This window comes from Cervus canadensis, chromosome 20 (assembly GCF_019320065.1).
Source record: "Cervus canadensis isolate Bull #8, Minnesota chromosome 20, ASM1932006v1, whole genome shotgun sequence".
Classification (NCBI taxonomy): domain Eukaryota; kingdom Metazoa; phylum Chordata; class Mammalia; order Artiodactyla; family Cervidae; genus Cervus; species Cervus canadensis.
In genome coordinates this window covers 34,114,696-34,137,071 of record NC_057405.1, presented here as the reverse complement: position 1 = coordinate 34,137,071, position 22,376 = coordinate 34,114,696, and the positions used below count along the sequence as shown (strand labels likewise).

At 43.6% G+C, this 22,376-nt stretch overlaps 1 protein-coding gene across 2 annotated transcripts; it reads left to right on the top strand.

Annotated features, from left to right (window-relative positions):
• The first annotated feature begins 13,836 nt into the window (after positions 1 to 13,836).
• TENT5A (terminal nucleotidyltransferase 5A) lies at positions 13,837 to 20,883 on the top strand. Of its 2 annotated transcripts, none has more exons than XM_043439004.1 (3): positions 13,837 to 14,145; positions 14,379 to 14,943; positions 16,073 to 20,883. In XM_043439004.1, exons 1-3 carry the CDS (start codon positions 14,126 to 14,128, stop codon positions 16,847 to 16,849), a joined length of 1,362 nt encoding a protein of 453 aa, XP_043294939.1. In that variant the 5' UTR covers positions 13,837 to 14,125; the 3' UTR covers positions 16,850 to 20,883. The 2 variants fall into 2 exon arrangements, with proteins under 2 accessions (XP_043294939.1, XP_043294938.1); XM_043439003.1 differs by having other exon boundaries at positions 13,984 to 14,089.
• Positions 20,884 to 22,376: the final 1,493 nt, after the last annotated feature.

Here is a 22,376-nt window from a genome sequence, read left to right as displayed (position 1 = left end):
ATCTGAACCTCCCAGGGCCTGATCCCCAGGAGAGCACCACGAGTCTCCTGGCCCCTCCCTCTGCCATCACGGGCTTCTGCTCCTAGGCATTAGGTCCCATTCAGCTCCTGTGGAAGAGTTAGTCTACAAAGTACCAGACATGCTCTGAGAAACATCATCATGCATTTTCTCATCTCATCTCATATTACCTAGTCTACCCTTTCAGTTTGGCCTGCCATCATACTCTCACATCTATTTGTTTCCAGCTCAGCATTGGAGGATTGTCACAGATTTCTCCAAATCTATGACATAAATGTATATGTGCTGTGGGTGTCATATCTTTCTGGGCCCCTATAATTCCTCAATAGGAATTTATGTTAACTATTTTACTCCTCCTTGCACCCTCTGAGGTTCAGTCTTGGATAGAGTTTACCAAGGTGGTCGGTGGTACTTCTAGTTGCTAAGTCATATCTGACTCTTGCAGCCACCATGGACTGCAGCCTGTCAGGCTTCCCTGTCTGTGGGATTTCCCAGGCAAGAATACTGGACTGGGTTTTCATTTCTTTCTTCAGAGGATCTTCCCAACCCAGGGATCAAACCCATATTTCCTGCATTACTGGCTGATTCTTTCCTGCTGAACCACCAGGGAAGCCCATGGCCACATCAAATGAAACATGGGCTGCTTTTGAAGGGACTAATTGTTTTTGAGAGTTCTCATAAAAAAAGAAAAAAATCTGTGTTGAGAACAAGGAAAAATATCCATCCCCAGGGTTCCTGCATCTGACCCTCAACCTCCTGATTTAATCACTTCATTTTAGAATAATGCACTTGGCTATTTCTATATCAGCCACTGACTTTTCCCAAGGAATGAATAATAAGGAAGATGTGACATTAACTAAGGCAGCCTTGCCGTAAGGTTAAAGGAACATAGACAGCTGATCTCCAGGATCCCTGGACCTTTGGAACAAATGCCATTTCTCCCTAGGGCCAAGATGCTTTGAATTAAAATTTATTAAAAGCAAAATGAACTGGCTATTTTTGGACTAGAATTTGACCTATTACCTAAATCCTGATTGAAAATGCTTTGTGAAGTTCTGTTGTAAGAGCAGTCATTTCTTTTTGTTTCTTCCTCTCTCTTTCATTCTTTCTGTTTCCTCCTATTATATATAATATCCTAAGTGAACAATGCAAAGAAATAGAGGAAAACAATAGAATTGGAAAGACTAGAGGTCTCTTCAAGAAAATTAGAGATACCAAGGGAATATTTCATGCAAAGATGGGCACAATAAGGACAGAAATGGTATGGACCTAACAGAAATAGAAGATATTAAGAAGAGGTGGCAAGAATACACAGAAGAACTATAAGAAAAAAGATCTTAATGACCCATATAACCACGATGGTGTGGTTACTCACCTAGAGCCAGACATCTTGGAGTGCAAAGTCAAGTGGGCCTTAGGAAGCATCACTACGAACAAAGCTAGTGGATGTGATGGAATTCCAGTTGAGCTATTTCAAATCCTAAAAGATGATGCTGTGAAAGTGCTGCACTCAATATGCCAGCAAATTTGGAAAACTCAGCAGTGTCCACAGGACTGGAAAAGGTCAGTTTTCACTACAGTCCCAAAGAAGGGCAATGCCAAAGAATGTTCAAACTACTGCACAATTGTGCTCATTTCACATGCTAGCAAAGTAATGCTCAAAATTCTCTAAGCTAGGCTTCAACAGTACGTGAACCGAGAACTTCCGGATGTTCAAGCTGGATTTAGGAAAGGCAGAGGAACCAGATATCAAATTGCCAACATCTGTTGGATCATAGAAAAAGCAAAAGAATTCCAGAAAAACATCTACTTCTGCTTCATTGAATACACTAAAGCCTTTGACTGTGTGGATCACAATAAACTGTGGAAAATTCTTAAAGATATGAAAATACCAGATCACCTTACCTACCTCCTGAGAAACCTGTATGCAGGTCAAGAAGCAACAGTTAGAATCAGACATGGAACAACAGACTGGATCAAAACTGAGAAAAGGAGTACGTCAAGGCTGTATATTGTCACTCTGCTTATTTAACTTATATATGGAGTACATCAAGCAATATTCTGGGCTGCATGAAGAACAAGCAGGAATTAAGATTGGCGGGAGAAGTATCAATAACCTCAGATATGCACATGACACCACCCTTATGCATGCAGAAAGTGGAAAGGAACTGACGAGCCTCTTGATGAAAGTGACAGAGGAGAGTGAAAAAACTGGCTTAAAACTGAATATTCAGAAAAATGAAGATCATGGCATCTGGTCCCATCACTTCATGTCAAATAGATGGGGAAGCAATGGAAACAGTGACAGACTTTATTTTCTTGTGCTCCAAAATCACTGGACATGTTGACTGCAGCCATGAAATTAAAAGACGCTTGCTCCTTTGAAGAAAAGCTATGAGAAATTTAGACAGCATATTAAATAGCAGAGACATTACTTTGCCAACAAAGATCTGTATAGTCAAAGCTATGGTTTTTCCAGTAGTCATATATGGATGTGACACTTGGACCATAAAGGAGGCTGAGCACTGAAGAAATGATGTTTTTGAACTGTGGTGTTAGAGAAGACTCTTGAGAGTCCCTTGGACTGCAAGGAGATCCAACCAGTCAATCCTGAAGGAAATCAGTCCTGAATGTTCATTGAAGGGACTGATGCTGAAGCTGAAGTTCTAATACTTTGGCCACGTGATGCAAAGAACTGACTCATTATAAAAGACCCTGATGCTAGGAAAGATTGAAGGCAGGAGGAGAAGGGGATGACAGAGGAAGAGATGGTTGGATGGCATCACCGACTCAATGGACATGAGTTTGAGAAAGCTCCGGGAGTGGGTGATAGACAGGGAAGCCTGGCGTGCTGCAGTCCATGGGGTCACAAAGAGTTGGACATGACTAGGCTACTGAAAAACAACAACATGTAATATCTTATTCTCGAATAATGTAACAGATAAGAAATATAGAAAACCGCTGGGAATTCAACAGAATTTTTGTAATTATGGGGATGATCCACTGACAGAGCAGTAACAAAAAACAGACTTCAACTGACAAGAACTGTCTGCAGAGGATGATCAAGTCAGAAATTTGACTGTTTCATGTGTTTGAATAACATAATCTGACACAGATGCTGAACCAACTTATACTATAATGATATCATATTTGATATTTTCTACTTAGTTGTACTCAAAGTTCAATTTCTCAGTGCTATTATATATAGTAAAATATGTTGTAGGTATTTATTAGCCAAAACTGGATTTAAGAAAACAAAGCGGAATTAGCCCCAAATGACAGCAAATGAGATGAAGGCCAAAGATGAACGGAACCTTATGGATAGCTATAAAGTCATAGCAAGAGACTAAAACTGGGGATCCCTGCATTTAAGAAGATTACCGTGCTCTTTAGTGAGATACCACATTTTTCTATGGGCTTTGGGAGAATAACATTTCCATTTTTCAGACCTGATATTTGTGGTCAGTGCTTCAACTAGGTGTACAAGAGCCTTTAAATGGGAGAGTATGGTGATATCTCTATGGGTTTGTGAATGCTGAACTTCTGAGTCCCCTATATTTCATTTTTGCAAGAACTTCACAATGGCCAACAGATGATATGATATATTGCTATCAGAAAAAAATGAACTGAAGGCCTAATTAGAATCCTGTATGGTAGAAGGATGACCATTTTAGACTGTTGAAGTACATTTACATTTTAGATTGTTGAAGAACTAAACAGATTTAAAATACACTGTCCCTTTTTCCTCATAAGCATATTCATATTTTAAGACCACACACTTTTAAAAATTTGAGCTATATAGTCACTATAGTTAAATGTGCTAAGAAAATAATAAGGATAAAAGTTTTTATTGAAAAACTTACTACTATGAAATTTGAATAAGTAGTAACACAACATCCTCATACAATTAAATGTAATATTTTAAATTTTATGGCTCATGTAAGAAAGCACAATTTGAAATCTAAAGCTGATTATACTTCATAAATTATTTGATTTAAAAACAGAACAGTGGTGGAAACTTCTGAAGTATTCCCAGAAGCAATGAAAAATAAATAAGAGAAAAGTTAAATCGCCAGAAAACCCTCATTAATCGTACATAATCAGGGCTTCAGAAAAATGAGTCAAAAGATGATCATAAAATTGGAAACTATTTCATAGCATTGACAGTTATTAAGAGTTTATTAAAAGTTTAAAGCTTAGCATATTCCAACTGAAAATGTTATCTTCCTAAATAAAGAACTTTTACTAGACACACAGAACTTATTTAGGCTACTTAACCTAGGTTATTTGCCAGGTTTTTAGGTAACCATAGTGATCAGACCTAAAGGATTTACAAAAGGTTAATAGCAGCCGATAGCACTAGATTGATTCAATAGCCCTTTATCTGTATTAATGAATAGGGAATGAGAACGGATGTGTGAAAGAATAAACATCTACAGAAAAAATTATGGGAGATATAAGTACATGTGTATACCCACAGGCTCACTTTCCGCTGTGCTGTTGTTACCAAACCCCCTCCGCAACACACAGACAAACACACAGACACACACACACATGCACACACACACTTGAAATCCAGGGATTGCTCACTGCACAGGGATTTAAGAGGAGCTGAAGGCTCAGACTACCCAGGTTTTACTGCAGCTTAAAGTGCATTTTGCAAAGCCTCTGGTTAATTTGATCAATACAGACATTCAAAATCAATAATGCAAGTTCCAGAGTAAATGTTTTGATCAAATTGATCGTTAATTAAATTTAGAAGACAACTAAAATTTCCATTTTGCTCTATTAAACACAAGAAGTTTAACCAGACATCTAGCTGTTTAATATCATGTAGATAAAACATCTAAATAATTAGCTTGTCTTTCAAGGTTTTATTCCAAATGTTTGTTATCTTTAGACACAAAGTGGATTAAGAATTAGTCATGATAATTCAATTTCTTTGATTTATGAAGAAGGTGTGACTCAAAATAATGACATATCCAATATGCAAAGGGTAATTAGTTTTCATGTCAGAAATATTTAAAAGGCATTTAAAAGGCATCTCTGCACTTGTTCTAGGATTATAACATATAAGATAGAAAACACTGCAGTGTACAATAAAACAGAATTATAAAGCTACACTAAAATTTAAAATGAAATATGACTATTCTTATATTTTTATGGTTATTAATTTTATTTTTTAAACAATGAACTAAAAATATAGATGTGTTACTTTGGCCATGAAATGGACTAACCTTGCAGGAGTATCCATTGCTCCAGAGTTCAAAGTGCCTGTGTCATGTACACGCCTGTGACCGGTGACTTTCTCAACAGGTCCTGTAATCCAATGAAGGACAGAGGTAATGTTCCAAGACATGTCAGGAGTAGAAGACTAGAATAAACTAAACAAATCACAAGTGCTCAAAAGGGGAAGCTATTTTTAACACACAGCAAAGTCACATATTTCTGGTCAGTGCAAGTATGTTGAATTACTGCTTACAGAGAACTCACATTGAGTAGACGGAGAGAGTAAGGTTGCCAAATTAGTGCCAGTGGAGGGCAAAATAAATAACTTTAGAATTTTAATGGAAACTAGGGAGCGGTTGTGGGACAAATTATGTCAAGTGCCATTTTTTTTTTTTTTCCTGTTTTAATACTGTAAAACGACTTTCTGATAGGAAGAACACATGTACACCCATGGCTGATTCATGTGAATGTATGCAAAAACCATCACAATATTGTAAAGTAATTAGCCTCCAATTAAAATGCTGTTGCTGCTAAGTTGCTTCAGTCGTGTCCGACTCTGTGTGACCCCACAGACGGCCGCCCACCAGGCTCCCCCATTCCTGGGGTTCTCCAGGCAAGAACACTGGAGTGGGTTGCCATTTCCTTCTCCAATGCATGAAAGTGAAAAGTGAAAGTGAAGTCACTCAGTTGTGTCTGACTCTTAGCAACCCCATGGACTGCAGCCCACCAGGCTCCTCCATCCATGGGATTTTCCAGGCAAGAGTACTGGAGTGGGGTGCCATTGCCTAAAAAAAATTAAAAAAAAAAAAAAAGAATGTCACTTCTTTTATGCTAAACAATGACTTCATTGAGTAACTACAAATTTCAAAACCTGGAGGGCAGTTCAATTGCCCTTTGGAGGTATCTTATCTAAACTGTGGGTACTTAATTATCTGTTAGCAAGAACTCCCTTTTAATGCCCAGGACTCTGGCTGGAGCTGAGGCTTCTCAGAAATCGATCTCCAGTCAGAAGCTTCCATGGTTCAAATATTAATAACTTTGATAGCTCTTATTTTCTACTCCCTACACTATCTCAAGTAATGATTCTTTTTTTTTTTTTTAGAAAGTTGAAATTGAATCTTTTATTCCATATTGCTAAAATATATCCAAATGTCTTCGTGCTTAGAGTCTGCCGCTAGTTTTCCCATTCATATTTTACTTAAGGAGCCCAGCATTTTCAAGGTGGTCAAATTTATCTTCCTAGAGTCTGGTTTGAACAGCTTTTAAGAAGCCTGTCTATAAACACGTTCATCACCCTAGTAGCTTTTGGGGAAAAAAACCTTCATTTTAAACATTATTTGTCATGTTACTATCTGTTGTGTTCAGTTTCTTAGACTTTCTAAGACTCAGAAACATACTTCTTGGTTGCTTACAATTTTCCATAGTAACTTCTCCCAAACATCAGGGTAGCGTTAGCTGTACTATCTCCCTCCCCATCCCACCCCTCCAGGTTGATAGAGAGCCCCTGTTTGAGTTCCCTGAATCATACGGCAAATTCCGCATTGGCCATCTATTTAATTGTACTGTTTAATTTATTTCTGTCTTTGCAGCAGATAATTTTGAGGTAAGGAAGGAAATTAAGAGGAAAAGATTTTAACAAAGAAAGTAATGGTAGAAATGTTTAAAAAATTATTTTAAGCAAGGAGGTATATGCATTACTGAATCAGTGTACAGTCTAAGGATGTGAGCAAATACACTTTTTGTAGCTGCTATAAATTCACATGGTAATTACACAATTTCTGAATTTGGCATATCAAAATGGTGCTGGTAAAATGGATATACACCATGTTTAATTATGTCTGAAATGTTGAAAGGTCATATAAATTAATGATCAGTGACCAATATGTCAACATATGTGTACAAAGTAAGAGCTGGCTAAAAATGTATCAGAATGAGCTGGATATACCCACAGAAAACAGTCTTCTTTCTCTCTCTCTCTCTCTTTTCACAAGATACATGCATATTTTGGCCAAATTCCTTTTAGAAAATAATTCATTATATAATGAATCCTTTTAGAATATAATTCATTATATTCCCATCTTGTACCTTTCTCAAAGCTTTACAAGCACCACAAGTAAACATCCACATTTTCTTCAGAGAAGTTAAACATTCTTCTAGTACAAACTTGCAGAAGGAAAAACTTCTAATATAAATATGACTTTGGGGGAAAAGCAGTTTACTTATTCATATTTGGTAGGCTTTGAAAATACACGTGTATTTCTAGTTTACATTTTGCCAAATGAATGTGACTTTTGAATGTCTCTTTTGTTTGGAGAAAAGAAAACAGTCTGGTCCATGGGACTTGCAGCATTGAAACAGCAAGCGTTTCACCAAGATGTCAAAACAGGAAGAACTTCTGACATAATCAGCACTGATAGTAGCACAAGAAAATACTGGCTTGTCTTTCTGATGAAGAACTCTATTAAAGGATGATCTGCACTGAGTTTGATTTTAAGAGTGAAGACATAGGACTGTGTTGCTTGCATATTGAATTTTCAAAGCTCAATGATTTCTGACTATGCAAAGAACTGTTTTTACATGGTCATATATGTCAAATAAAGTGAAAGTGAAAGTGAAGTCGCTCAGTCGTGTCCAACTCTTTGGGACCCCATGTAGCCCACCAGGCTCCTCCATCCATGGGATTCTCCAGGCAAGAATACTGGAGTGGGTTGCCATTTCCTTCTTCAGGGGATCTTCCTGACCCAGGGATCGAACCCAGGTTTCCCGCATTGCAGGCAGACGCTTTAACTTCTGAGCCGCCAGGGAAGCCCTATGTCAAATAAATACTCTTAAAAATAACCTTAGGAAACGACACTTAGGAGATGCTCAACAGTTTTTGTAAGATGTTCACAGGTGAGAATGTAGTCCATACAAATGATGCTCTTTGTGGCTTGAAGTTCCCTTCAAACTGAACAATTTCTTACTGATCACTGAAATACACTCACAGATATTTGAGTGTGTGAAAGATTAAACCATGTGGTGCCGAGAAAGGGACGCTGGCCCATGACTGAAAGCAACTAAGTCTTACTTTGACTTTTCCAGAATTAGAGATGTAAAACTGCGAAAATCACCTAGAATTTCCAGCACTGCGCATTGGTCAGGATAATTTTGAAGATAAAATGAAATAAAACAGGAAAAAAGTGTTGAAAAGTTTAAACTATAGAAGTCAATCTGTCGATTGCTAACAACCACATAGGTAATACGATGCTGGGCTGTTATTCTCAAGACTAGAAGCTGTATGATTTAGGATGTCTCTCGCCTTTGATAGGGCTTGAATAAACCTTTATTTCCCTGAAGAAACATGAGCAGAGTCATTTCACAAGCAGCATTCCCTGGGAAAACAGGTAATGTATTGACTAGTTTCCCAAGGGAGTTTTAATTTTTACATGAAGCCCTTTGATTGGCTGCTGTTCTACTAATAACTGGCTGACAGAAAGCTCCTGTTTGCCCTGCAGTGTGGACTTCTGTGTGGACACGGCTGGAGAAGGATGCCTGTCTGTCCTCCATAGCCTCAGGAACCACCCTGCCCTAGCAAGGTGGTGAATGGCAAGGGTGTGGGGAGCAGCCCAAAGTCTTCACATCCCACTGCTCTGACCCAGGGTGGGGGTGAGGGGACAAGGTATTTCTGCAGAGTTTTGTCACTTTTGGTGGAAAGGGCAAGGGCAGGGGAAGGTAGATAATCCATGGAGAAAGTGGAGAGAGCTGGTGTGAAAAGACAAAGAGCAAGACAACAATCTGGGGAGAGAGAGGAACTAGGCCCCACTGCTGTGTTCTAAGCAACGTTTGGATGTAAGTATGGTGGCATCGTTGCATATTTATTTGCTGGTTATCTTCTGAAACCATTCCTGAAAAGACAGGAAGCAGACAAAGCAAAATGGGAAGGGTAGCAAGACTGCTAACTGAACTTGGGGCAGACTGTGATCCTCCCACCCTGTTTCTCTGTGTGTGTGTGTGTGTGTGTGTGTGTGTGTGTGTGTGTGTGTGTGTGTGTGTGTGTGTGTGTGTGTGTGTGTGTGTGTGTGTGTGTGTGTGTGTGTGTGTGTGTGTGTGTGTGTGTGTGTGTTTTTCTCAAAGCCTCTTTGGAAGGCTGCTAACTTTCTGGATCCCCCAGTCAGGGAGGTGGGCCTTTCTGACTGAGGAAAAACTCTCATCCACCCAGGCAGGTGCATTCTGACCTCAGCAGCTGTTTCAGGACAAAACATTTTGGTCTTCAACGTTCTATACAATCTGAGCATATAGAATTTGGAAAGAAGGTAGGAGCAGAGCACAGAGCCAGTTCAGTTTTAAGCCTAAAAGGAAAATGAAATGGCAGGGGGAAGGAGGGCTCCCAGAGGGAAAGCCACAGAGAGCAGCCACAGGAATGGCTCTGCCACTTCTGTAAGTTCCTTAACCTTCCTCTGCCTCATCTTCCCTATCTGGAAAATGGGGATGGGATATGTAGAGTTCTGATATGTGGAGAAAGTTTAAAAGAAATGGTGTCTATATAATACTAACCATAGTGTCTGGCACATTATAACCAACTCAATAACATTAAGTACTATCCAGGCCAAAATGGAATTTCTTATTTTGCTAAGTCCATATTGACTGTCACTATTACTTTTAAATCAAGGTTGACTAGTCATAAGTGCTTCTTTTTTTCAGCTTTCTTTTAAGAACTACAGATACAGACATACAGCATTATATTGCCATAGATCTTTCTACTCTTTAAGATGAGAAAAAGTAAATTATTTATCAAAAAGCTACAGAAATTAAAGCCTATTTAAAGCTTAGTATACAGACATGTATATGGCAACTCTGCATCTAAGTTTAATCCAAGGATAACTGTGTTGAGAGGTGATCTTGGCAATGAACATGTTTGGAGAGTGGGGACTTTCTCATTTGATAATTAGTTTGGTTTCTAGGGGAAAAAAATACTTGCAATTGCAAAATTTGCAATTTCATGTAAGGATGAACCTTTTCTTTTCCAGAATGTAAATATTATCTCAGTTTGAAGACAGGGAGAAGAGGAACAAAGAACAACAGATGCTTTCATTCAACAATATGTATTAAATGGCCACTATGAATCAGGCCCATATGAATTCATTCAAAACACTATGCAGTGTTGCCAAAAGTAAGAGATCCCAGATGTAATAGCACAGGAGGTGGCAGGTCTGGATTATTCAGATTAGGAAGGGTGCTAGGAAGGGGGAACCCAGATGGAGAGGGGTAATGCTTTGTTAGAGGGTCAGGGAAGTGTCAGCCACAAGGCCCTGGCGACTTGGGAGAAGGTGTCTTGCCCGACTGCTCCTGGGACTCACCTTCTCCAGCATAGGGTCTGATGCACTGCAGACTCTCTGGAGCTGGCCTCAGGCTCCACCTCTGCCTCTCAGCCATGCTCTCCACTCTTGGGAGAGGTCATGAGAGCAGCCAGGCAGAAAAGAGCAGCCTCTGCCAGGGAGAGGGGCTGCCCACCTAGAGAACCAGGCTGCCAGTATCCCTTGTCAACCTGGTGTAAATTGTGGCTGGGCCCTTGCGTTAGGAATCACATGGGCAACTTCCTAAAATGTAGATTCCTTTAGCCCCACAGACCAAAATCTTGAAGATTTCCTGAAGCCCGGGTAGCCAAGGGCTCAGAGACTCTAAAGTTTTTTTTTTTTTTTTCCTTCCCTACTTTTTTTTGGGAGAAGGCTTAAAGTACAAAATGATGGCAGTGGGGCTAAATCTTTGATTTTTTTTTTCTTTTTAGTGCAGTGTACCCGATACTGGGCTTCTCAGGTGGCTCAGACAGAAAAGAATCCACCTGCAATGCTGGAGACCCAGGTTCGAGCCCTGGGTCGGAAAGATCCCCTGGAGAAGGGAATGACTACCTACTCCAGTAGTCTTCAGTGGAGAATTCCATGGACAGAGGAACCTGGCAGGCTACGGTCCATGGAGCCGCAGTCAGACATCACTGAGTGACAAACTTTCATTTTCACCTACTACATAATCTACTCCATTGCTTTTGTTTTCAGGGGCAGAATTCATATTAGCCTTTGGCATGTGTTTCGTTATAGAAAAGGCCTTTTCTTTTTCGTTCAAATTCAGAGGTTCAAATTACCAGAAGGTACTGGTAGGCTACATGTATCCTATTTCCTGAAAACAATGGCTAAATAGCACTCCCCAGAGAAAAGGGTTGGTTTCAAGGGCTGAACTCACCACTGATTAGCCATGAAACTTGGGCAAATCTCTACCTCACAGTTCTTGTTTCCAAATCCCTGTGATAGAGGATATCTTCTCAAGTGAAGATTAAACGAGGTGTTACTTGTAAAGAGTTAAGCAGAGTATTGCCCAGAGGTTCTCACGAAGTTCCTAGAAACCAACCTGGTATGTATCGAAATGTACCACCAATCTCATTTCTTACAGCGGCGGTCTATAAGGACCTGCTCAAACTCCAATTCTCTTACAACTCTTCCCTTTTGCTGGTAGGTAGTGCTTTTCTCCTTCCTAAACTACCAAGCAAAGTCCACTTTTCAAGATCCGATCTAAAGGACGCCGCTCCTCTCGTCTCCCCAGCTCCCCTGGTCTCAGCTAGTCCACCACTGTGTCTATGTGTGCGCCAAGTTGCTTCAGTCGTATCCGACTGTTTGTGACCCCTTGGACTGTAGCCCACCAGGCTCCTCTGTCCATGGGGTTCTCCAGGCAAGAGTGCTGGAAAGGGTTGTCATGCCCTCCTCCAGGGGATCTTCCCGATCCAGGGATGGAACCCGCGTCTCTCATGTCTCCCACATCGGCAGGCGAATTCTTACCCACTGTGCCACCAGGGACATCCAAGTCCACCACTGCTCTATGTCAAATCACACTTCTCTCACAACATACGTGCAGTTATGCACAGGTGACTAGATCCATATTCATGGGAATATCCATCTGGGGAAGCGATGGACCCGTGAGAATCGTGTGACTGGTTGTCCCGCGGTCCCTTCCCCGACTCCCGCACCTCGAGAGGCCGGCGCTGAGGAGTAATGGCTTCCGTCTGCGGTCCCGCTGGTTCCTCCGCTTAGAGAGCAGCTCCGCAGGGCACCGGCAGGGGGCGGCGTTGCCACGCAGCTGGAGGCTCGGCGGGTGACCGTGCCCCCTAACCCCAACACCCCCGTCCAGGCGCTCAGCTTCGGTGACGAGGCCGGGGCTCCCCCTGTTCGGAGGGGGCGGGTCGTGTTCCCTCGCAGGCAGGGCGGCCGGGGTCGTGCGGGGCCACAGGCGGGAGTTTCCAAGCTTCCCAGGCGCACTCCCCCTACCACCACCTCAGGAGCCCACGGCCTCCACGAGAAGGAAAGTTACTCTTTTAAGTTTGAAAAGAGGTATCGAGCAGCCAGAATTGACAGTCCGAAGAAAGGGAGGCGCTTTCTAGCAAAGACCGGGGTGGGGGGGGGATGGGTGTGAGCGCGAGGGCTCGCGGAGATAACACCACGCTCCTTTCGCGCCGCTGAGGCGACTGAAGTTGAGGGGCTGCGAGAGAAACGCTTGTGTCCTTTAAACTCCTACTTTTCGCGGGTCGTGGAACACCAGCTCGTTTCACACTGACATTAGCACACTCACTTGAAAAAGGAAAACCTTAAACGCCCCAGGAACGAACGCGGTTCTCCGCCTCAGGTCTCGGGGAGAGACCGCGCCGCCGGAGCGACCGGCCCGGCTCGGCAGCCCTTCGCGCGACCCGGCGGCCGCGCGCTCCCCGCGCGCCGCACTCCGGGCCCGCCGGGTCCTCAGCCGCTGGCCGCGCGCCCTCCCGGCTGTCAGGCCCGCCGGAGCGCCCGCTCGGGGACGCGCGCTGGCCCCGCGCCGCGCCCCCGGCCGCCCCGGCCCGCTCGCGCGCGCGGGAGACGGGCGCACGCTCCGCCCCCGCGCGCCGCGGGCTCACGCCAAGCTCCCCGCGCCGCCTGAGGTCTCAAGAATCGAAACCCGGGGGAGCTCGCCCTGCCCCTCGCGCGCGCCGCCTGACAGGCACGGGGAAGTGGGCGCCTTAGTTCTCGCCGAGGCCGGGTTTATTAACGGAGTAAATGGCCTAGCTTTACACCACACATTGTCTAATAAAACGATGGTCGGGGGTGGGGGGAGTCGAAAGAACTTCTGGAACCCCGTTCATAAGCTATAATGACGCGCCAGAAAAGGCGACAATTTTACGTTTTGGGAAGTTTCTGCAGTTGCGCGAATTTCGCCGGGCTCCGGTTGTGCGGGCGACTTAGAACTCTTGAGGCATCGGAAATGTTTCTTCGTTGGAGGGGGAAAAAAAAAATAAAAAGAGGGGTTTTGTGTGTGTGTGTGTGTGTGTGTGTGTGTATCGGGGGTGGGGGGGGGGAAATCCATACGTCAAATATACGTACATGCACAAGAGTGCACACTCACACCCGCCTCCGGCCTCGCGCTCCGGAACCGGCCGCAGCAGCCCTTCAGCTCCGCGGGGCTCTGGCCGCGGGGCGGGCGGGCGGGGGCGGCGCCCTATGCAGATGAGGAGGGTGTGGCGATTCGTGCGGCGCCGGGCCCCGGAAGCGCCCAGAGGACCTCGTATAAAAAAAGTACTGAGGCCGTTTCTCCCGCACAACTGCTAAAGCTCCAGAGACAGGAACGTGTGCGGCGGCGGCGGCGGCGGCAGCAGGAGCCGCCACCTCCGGGACCACCGCGACTCAGGCGGCGCGGGCGGGGGCGAGGGGCGGGAGTGGCCGGCGCGGGCGGCGGGGGTCTAGGAAGGACTCGAGTCGCTCGCCGCGGCAGGGAGCGCACTCGCTGCTCCCGAAGAGTTGTCGCCTCGCAGTTCCTCGCTCGCCGCGCTCCTAGAAGGGGCGGCCGCCTCCAGGTGACACAGACGGGACTCCCGCTTGCGCTTTTCCAGATGCATCAGAGATACTTTTGGTGCGGGGCTGCTCTTGCGGGGCGCGGCGCGCGGGGCTGGGGGACCGCGGGGGCCTGGGGAGGGAGCGTCTCCGGGGTGCCCCCCAAGGCGAGGCGGGGGGATTCAAGCGGGGAAAGGGGGCGCGTTCTTGCCTCCGCGGGGCCCCCCTTGTCCGCCCGGCCGCTCCTCAGCGTCCTCAGCGCGCTCCTTTTCCCACTCCTCCCCCCCCCCCCCGCCCCCCGTTCTCTCTTAGGACCGACCAGGGCCAAGTGGCGTTCGGCGGGCACTTCATGGCGGAAGGCGAAGGGTACTTTGCCATGGCCGAGGACGAGCTGGCCGGCGGCCCCTACATCCCCCTGGGCGGCGATCTGAGCGGCGGCGACTGCGGCGGCGGCGGCGGCGGCGGGTTCGCCGGGCATTGCTTGGAATACTGCGAAAGCCCCACGGCGCACTGCAACGTGCTGAACTGGGAGCAAGTGCAGCGGCTGGATGGCATCCTGAGCGAGACCATCCCAATCCACGGGCGCGGCAACTTCCCCACGCTCGAGCTGCAGCCCAGCCTGATCGTGAAAGTGGTGCGGCGGCGGCTGGCCGAGAAGCGCATCGGCGTCCGCGACGTGCGCCTCAACGGCTCGGCCGCCAGCCACGTCCTGCACCAGGACAGCGGCCTGGGCTACAAAGACCTGGACCTCATCTTCTGCGCCGACCTGCGCGGGGAAGAGGAGTTTCAGACTGTGAAGGACGTCGTGCTGGACTGCCTGTTGGACTTCTTACCCGAAGGGGTGAACAAGGAGAAGATCACACCACTCACGCTCAAGGTAAAGCAGACCACCCCCCCACCCCCCACCCCCCACCCCAGAGGAGCCTGGGGCCCCCGCGGTGGGCCGGGCGCGAGTGCTGCCACCCGGACCCGTGTGCGCGCCCTGGCTGATTTTGCTTTTGAGTTATTATTATTATTATTTTTTTCTGAGTTCACGAAGGTGCGTGGACTTGTGTCTGAATGTTTTCGTTGACTTGCTGCTTCAGCGCCCCGCGCCTTCTGCTTCCTCATCTGCCCTGCCCTCTCTTCCTTCTCCTTATTTTTTAACTCTTGGCTTTCCTTGCTTGAGACGTGTCCGGAGTACATTCGTACATTCTGATAAGTAGAAGAGTGAAATGTTGTCCTTTTTTTTTTTTTTTTGAGTCATTGGATGATTGAGTCTCTGGGAAAAAGAGCAGCCTGCAGCAGAGGCGAGTCAATGGGCTTATTATTGTATTGGAAAATGTGACTAGATTTTGTAGCTGCTTTCTGCTGACTGCAGGCATTAAGAATAAATAAAGCTCTTATCCGGGTTGGTTCTTGGGTTCGGGATATAATGCGTCCCCTCCTCCCCACTTTGGCGCAAAGCGCGTTTTATGCAATTAGTTAAAATGATCGGAGGAACCAGCCTCCCAGAATGTCTTAATTTAGTTCATATTTTATTTTAGCTGCAGAATCCCAGCGGGAATCCATAAGATACTGGTCCTATCAGTTGCCTGGGGGGTGGAGGGGAAACTAGGTGACTAGGGGCAGGATGAGAGGCAGACTGACTTTTCACTGTAGGCCCTTCTGTCTTTTGAATATTGTGGCTATATTGTGTGAATCTTGTACCTATAAGAACATTCTCAGAAAATAACATTTCAAAAGTCAGACATGACAACAGAACCGCTTAGTACTGTGCTATGTCTGCCAAAAGCCTCAAACTATTACTTCTAGTCTCTTTCCCAGACAGCAGAACCACTCGTTAAATGTATTTTTTGGTTGTTGTTTTCAGAACACTGTTTAATGTTTAAACCTGTAGGTAGTGTTTTGCTGAAACTTGACAAAACAAAAGGGAAGGAGCAAAATGATTCTCAGCTGTGATGAGGATGTATTTATTATTTTTTTCTAGGTTTGCTCATCTTCTTGTTTTGTCTTTTAAATTGTAGGAAGCTTATGTGCAGAAAATGGTTAAAGTGTGCAATGACTCTGACCGATGGAGTCTTATATCCCTGTCAAACAACAGTGGCAAAAATGTGGAACTGAAATTTGTGGATTCCCTCCGGAGGCAGTTTGAATTTAGTGTAGATTCTTTTCAAATCAAATTAGACTCTCTTCTCCTCTTTTACGAATGTTCAGAGAACCCGATGACTGAAACGTTTCACCCCACAATAATTGGGGAGAGCGTCTATGGCGATTTCCATGAAGCCTTTGATCACCTTTGTAACAAGATCATTGCCACGCGGAACCCAGAGGAAATCAGAGGGGGAGGCCTGCTAAAGTACTGCAACCTCTTAGTGAGGGGCTTTAGGCCCGCCTCTGATGAGATCAAGACCCTTCAGAGGTATATGTGTTCCAGGTTTTTCATCGACTTCTCAGACATTGGAGAGCAGCAGAGAAAACTGGAGTCCTATTTGCAGAACCACTTCGTGGGCTTGGAAGACCGCAAGTATGACTATCTCATGACCCTTCATGGAGTGGTGAATGAGAGTACCGTGTGTCTGATGGGACATGAAAGAAGACAGACTTTAAACCTGATCACAATGCTGGCTATCCGGGTGCTAGCTGACCAGAATGTCATCCCTAACGTGGCCAATGTCACTTGCTATTACCAGCCGGCTCCCTATGTAGCAGATGCCAACTTTAGCAATTACTATATTGCACAGGTCCAGCCAGTGTTCACATGCCAGCAACAGACATACTCCACTTGGCTACCCTGCAATTAAGAATCATTTGAGAATGTCCTGTGGGGAAGCCATTTCAGACAAAATAGGGGAAAAAAAAAAGAGACAGAGAGAGAGAGAAAAGAAAAATAAAAAGAAAAAGGCTGAATGACCCAGCCCTGATTAGGGATATGTTTTGTGCAATGATGATCTGCTCCTGGTTTTAAACTTGGCAAAGCTTTGTGGATCTTTTCATAGGTATGGGGGCATGATCTTGAAATAACCCACCCACCACCACCAACCCTCCCACCTGATTCTCCCACCAATTGGATTCTTTCCTGAAACAAAAGAGACCTGTCATTAAAAGCAACCAGGTTCTCCTAAAATAACAAGAGACAGAGGAAAAAAAAAGCTTGATGACAATATGGGTTTGCAGTACCTGCTCCCATAGCTTTGCCGTAGGAAAAAAAAACAAGTGGATAGTTTCTTATAAGATGAAATTCACAAAAGGGAATATACGAAGATTCAAAAAAGGTCTCCCTCCAACTTAATTATCAATTCAGGAGTTCAGATAGTAACAATGGTACAGGAGTAAGGGGTATACCAACATTGGGATTGCTGAGGCTTGTAGCGAATACTATCTGTGGAACTCTCCCATTGCGCTAATAGAAATGGCTTGCTCCAAATGAACAGTAGTAGGTTGGTGCAGTTCTCATAACAAACTGCAGAACTTATGATGACACAATCCATTATTTCCAGCTGCGTGCATAGCTCACATTTTTTAAAATGTGAAAATGCAAGCAAAAACAGCTGTAGCAAAGAAAGTATGCTCAAGGACCAAAGATTTACCAGATAAAAATACCCAAGTAGAAGAGAGATAGTAGAATATATAGAGTTACTATATTTGTTACACACCAATATACATCAAAGTGCCTGTTGCCTTCTGAAAATTTGAAGTGGAAAAATTTTATGGTTTAATGACTTTTATTTTATCAGGGACTCAAGAAGAAAATAAAACAACACATAAGCTTGTGAATGGTGGAGGAGATGCCCTATTTTTTTCTTGACAAATACTTGTATAAATTTAACCTTGTTGGTGTGATGTTATCCTAGGTACATGTGTATGTGTGTGTATATTATGTGTATATATATACATATTTGTGATATGTGTATATACACACAGTTCATTGACTATGGTCTAGAATAATGTAGCAAATAGGAAATGTTTAAATACTGTGTGCTTTTATGTTTTCAACAGGATGAGCTGAGACGTGGGCATATTGCAGTGATGAGTTAAATCCCACATCTAAAAATCTTAAAGTGAATGAAGGAGGAAAACAATTAATATATTTGATAGATTGAGCAGAGATTATACCTTTTTAGTGAGTTTTTTTCTTTTTATTTTGTGAGCCATAGAATTCCACAAATGGGAGAATATTTGTTTGGCAGAGCACTCTTTTTTTTATACTGAACTGCCATTTTGACAGTTTGAACCCTTTTAGTTTTTGTAATACTTGCATACCTCCATGGTGTATAGTCCAGTGGATCATGGATCAGTGATAGTCTGTTTAAATCCCTGACTGCTCAAAAGAATTTCTGGTGATCTGAACACTACTTATTAATATTTAAATGAATTTTTAAATGAGTGCATTATGCATTCCAGGACCACTAGAGTTTAGTAAATGTGAAATGACCCTTTTTAAAGAGTATTTGCACAATTGCTTAAAATTTATATATGAGATATATATTATATATAAAATTTTATAAATTCATGCCAACATGAAACATCTTCGATCTGGTTGTCACACTGCATTTAAATATTTAGTACTGTACTTCAAATTCACTCACTTTGCATCAAATCAGATCCAACTTTATTTTCTGTCTCAAGAGACCAGTTACACCTTTGTGAAATGAACTGGCATTACTGTTTCAGTTCAGTGACAGCTAATCTTGAACCCATCCCTTCTCCCAGCCTTTAATTTCTTTGGACACTGGTCTCTGAAAATGCATCTGTTGAAAACAAAACTAACATCCAAAAACCTTCCCTCTTGTCTTGTGAGGCAGCCACATCATCCCTTACCAACCCTAGTGGATGACTGCTTACTATGTGCAGTCCTCTGAAGAATCAGCTGATTGTCGTCATCCATTAGAGAGGGATTGGGGAAGAAAACAGCATCATCCTATTGGCAGTGTAATCTGTTTGTTATCCGGGCATCCCTCAGATGCTCATTGTTAGTTTAATCCATCCAGCTACCTTTCTTGCGCATCTTTCTTGGAAGCCTTCACCGGAACTTGATGGGTTTGCTGTAGCAGCCTCCCTGTGAACTCTGTCCCAGCTGTAACAGCTACTGCACTGCCACTCGCTGTTTCCTAGGGAACTTTTTCTTCTCCCATGTTAGCTCCGACTCGCTCACTCCAGCCCTGGGTTTTCAGATATTCATTGCGAATTCCCAGGAAATGTTCCATTTGCAGATTAAGCCTGATACTTAACCATCAGAAATCCAGAGCTCCATTCTCCTTACCTGTTTGGACATTCCCTAGGATTAAAGCTAAGGGAACACTCAGGAATGGAGGAGGAGCGGCTGGGCATCTGCCTTCTTCCTTCTCATCCTAACTCTTGACGGATGAGTCATCCACTATTTCACAAAGAATCTGGAGGTCTCCGGCTCTGCCAGAGTAACAATCCGCTGTTATTTTATGGCACAGATTCTTGTATGGAGGGGCCTTCTTTGAAAAATACACTTTTCATTTGTTTTCTCAGATATTTATGTTCTTTTCTTGCTTACTCTGGGGCTGGTAGCATAGTCGGAAATGCCAGCACCTGGCATTCAGTTAGTAACAGGCTGTACTCAAGACAACCTTCGGCATTTACTTTGATTGATATAATTTATTTCCCTTTTGTATGTACTATAGTCTTGTGCATATGTAGTTGAACAAACAGTGGAATATATGTCTATCTTTGTGGATGTGTGGCCTAAACATTTGAATGTCTGGTGGGAGAGAGCCGTGTGTCATAGGTCAGAAGAAAAGACAGCTCTCAACTCCTGATTAGTGTCTGTGATTTGCTTACCTTTGTGTTTATCTGGCCAAGTGTGCTGTTACTTTAAAGCAGGAAGTTTTTTTTTTTTTTCCTCTGCTGGAGGCTCTTCTTACCTGTCCAGCCTGGCACATCAGGGAGCACTTCACCCATGACAGTGCCCTTTTAACAAGTTGACTTTATTTGCAGTAAAGTCTCATTGCCTCAAGATGTCCTACATCAAGATGGACTTTTCCTTTCCAGAAACAGGATCAAATATTTGCTCACTCTTGGTATTGGGTGGACTGTTTTAACCAGGCTCCAGCATTGCAAGGATGGAAGAAGGTCTGTAAGCCAAGCCAAGGAGGAAACGCCAAGGAAAGTGAACATACTGTTCATTTTTGCCACCCCTTTCTGTTTGCTTATTGTAGGTTGCCTTACTGCGTGTAAAGTTGTTTTCAGTGCAATGCTTGTCAAATAAATATTGTGAGCTATTTTGTAAATGAAATGTATTATGTTAAAAGCTGTCAGCAGTTCAGAAATAAGCTTTTTTTGTTGTTTGAAGACAACATGTGTTAGATGACGCCAAAAAGCCAAAAAAAGTAATTTCATATATAGCACCTATTTGAATATAATCTTTCTTTATGATCTCTCATAGCATAGCCTTTTTAGTGCTAAGAAAGAATCTCTATGTAATATTTTGTCATAATAATGGCTTGCTAACAAAGTACATGGTCAAAGTACAGAGTTGGAAGATGGCAAGTAACTTGGTGAGACTGGCTGCAAATCCTTGCAGAATGGAGGAGTCTGCCCGCTGGCTGTCTCTCTCTTCGACCTCTCTACAACCATCGCCTGCTCTGAGACGTCCTGTTTGCAGCAAGCTGCTTCTGGGGTCACTCTTTTGGAATACTTTCATTTTAGACTGTGTCACAGGCAGAAAAGGAGTTGATGGAGAATGGACTCTTTAAAAACTGACATGTTTGAATCAACGCTAGAGGGAACAGATTGTGAATTTTGTTTACAGCATCCAATATTTGGATTTTTTTTTTGTAAATAAAAAGAAGTTATTTTTTTCTATTGATTTGTGTGTTGTCTTCCGTGTCTATGCTGGCTAAAGACTGTATCCTCTGAGTCCAGCCGTGTCCATGAGAAAAGACGGGGCAGTGTTTGGAGAAGACCCACCTTTATCAACTTCTGATTGGAGTAAAGTCACTAAAATGCCCAGCTTACAGCCAGCCCAACTCTTGACTGGCTCAGTCGGCTCCATTGGAATCTAGATAATGAGTACTGACGTTTTGAATCTGGTCATGAGCTTAGCTGTGTTAAGTGCCCCAGGCAGAGCTGTCTTTCAGGATCAGTAGTGGCTCCTGACTCTGGACTGTGGGGCTGCTGTAGCCCTGAGGGGGCTTTGGTTCTAGGGAGTAGGCCAAGTGCTGTGATGAGGTCATCACCGGTTTTATGTGTATCATCTGAGGCTCTATAGTGTTACTCAGAGTGTTCACCTTGGGAGGAAGGGAGGGCCTTTTGAAAGTCACTAATCAGAAGGAAGAGTGATCACAGGATCTAAATTGTGCTTTGTTTGTGTGCATGTGCTGAGTGCAAAGACATTGCTCTTTGACAAGCATTTCATGTAATCTCACCTGTTCAGATTGCCAGGGAGCAGCCATTTATTATTATTTTTTTCTTTGTGTTTTTTGGAGACTTTCTCACTACTGGTAGCATGAGAGTTTGGTAAGCCTCAGCTATTATAGGACATCTTGTGGTTTATGAAACCATTGAAAGTTCTGATGTTGGACAGAATGCATGCTTGACACTGTATCTGAGGAAGAGCCATTCCTGGTATTCAAAGCCAGTTTCCCTCACATACACATTATAAAAATACAAGGTGGTTATTTGCTTTGGTGGTGGTATTTGTGTGGCATTCTCTTCTTCCTTTGTTGCAACCTCTTCATTTTTTTTACAACCATCCCTTGCATGTCTGTGGTCATCACAAGACTCCTTTTTAAGCAAGGGTTGAATAAGGACAGTGTATATTAAGCTCCTACTTAAAGGGTAGCCTTATGTATACCCTACTATTTCTAGTTGAACTACCAGACTGCACCTAGCTAAACCTGGAGAGAAGTAACCCACTCTTCCTTTCCTTGGGAATAATCTTAACTTCTGTACCATAGTTTCTTTAAGAAGAAAAACAAAAGACAAAAAATTAATACCCAGAAAGCAAAAACAAAGAAATCAAAACCATAGTTTTAGAATATTAAGTAGAATATGAACTGTTAAAATCATTAAATACCTCAGAAATTAAGCCGTAATTTCCTTCTTAGAACTAAGTTTAAAATAAAAATATGAATGTCCTGCAGTCTAATAGCAAATACAGTCAAGTGGGAGGGGGGAAAGAAAAATGATTTAAAATGATAATGGCTTTCACCGGCAACACCCAGGTCTTCATTTATAATGTTGTGCTCCCAAAAAAGGAACCAGGTCTCCTTTGACAAATGGATGGATCAAGGGCTGGGGCAAGGAATACTTCAGAGGAACCTGGAACATCTTGTTTCAGAAAGATAAGGTGTGCTAAAA

Bases quoted from the DNA above. Each gene is read 5' to 3' on its own strand.
- TENT5A (XM_043439004.1), top strand. From the start codon at position 14,126: ATGCATCAGAGATACTTTTG. The intron at 14,146-14,378 runs GTGCGGGGCTGC...GTTCTCTCTTAG, and splicing joins ATGCATCAGAGATACTTTTG to GACCGACCAGGGCCAAGTGG. The intron at 14,944-16,072 runs GTAAAGCAGACC...TTTAAATTGTAG, and splicing joins TCACACCACTCACGCTCAAG to GAAGCTTATGTGCAGAAAAT.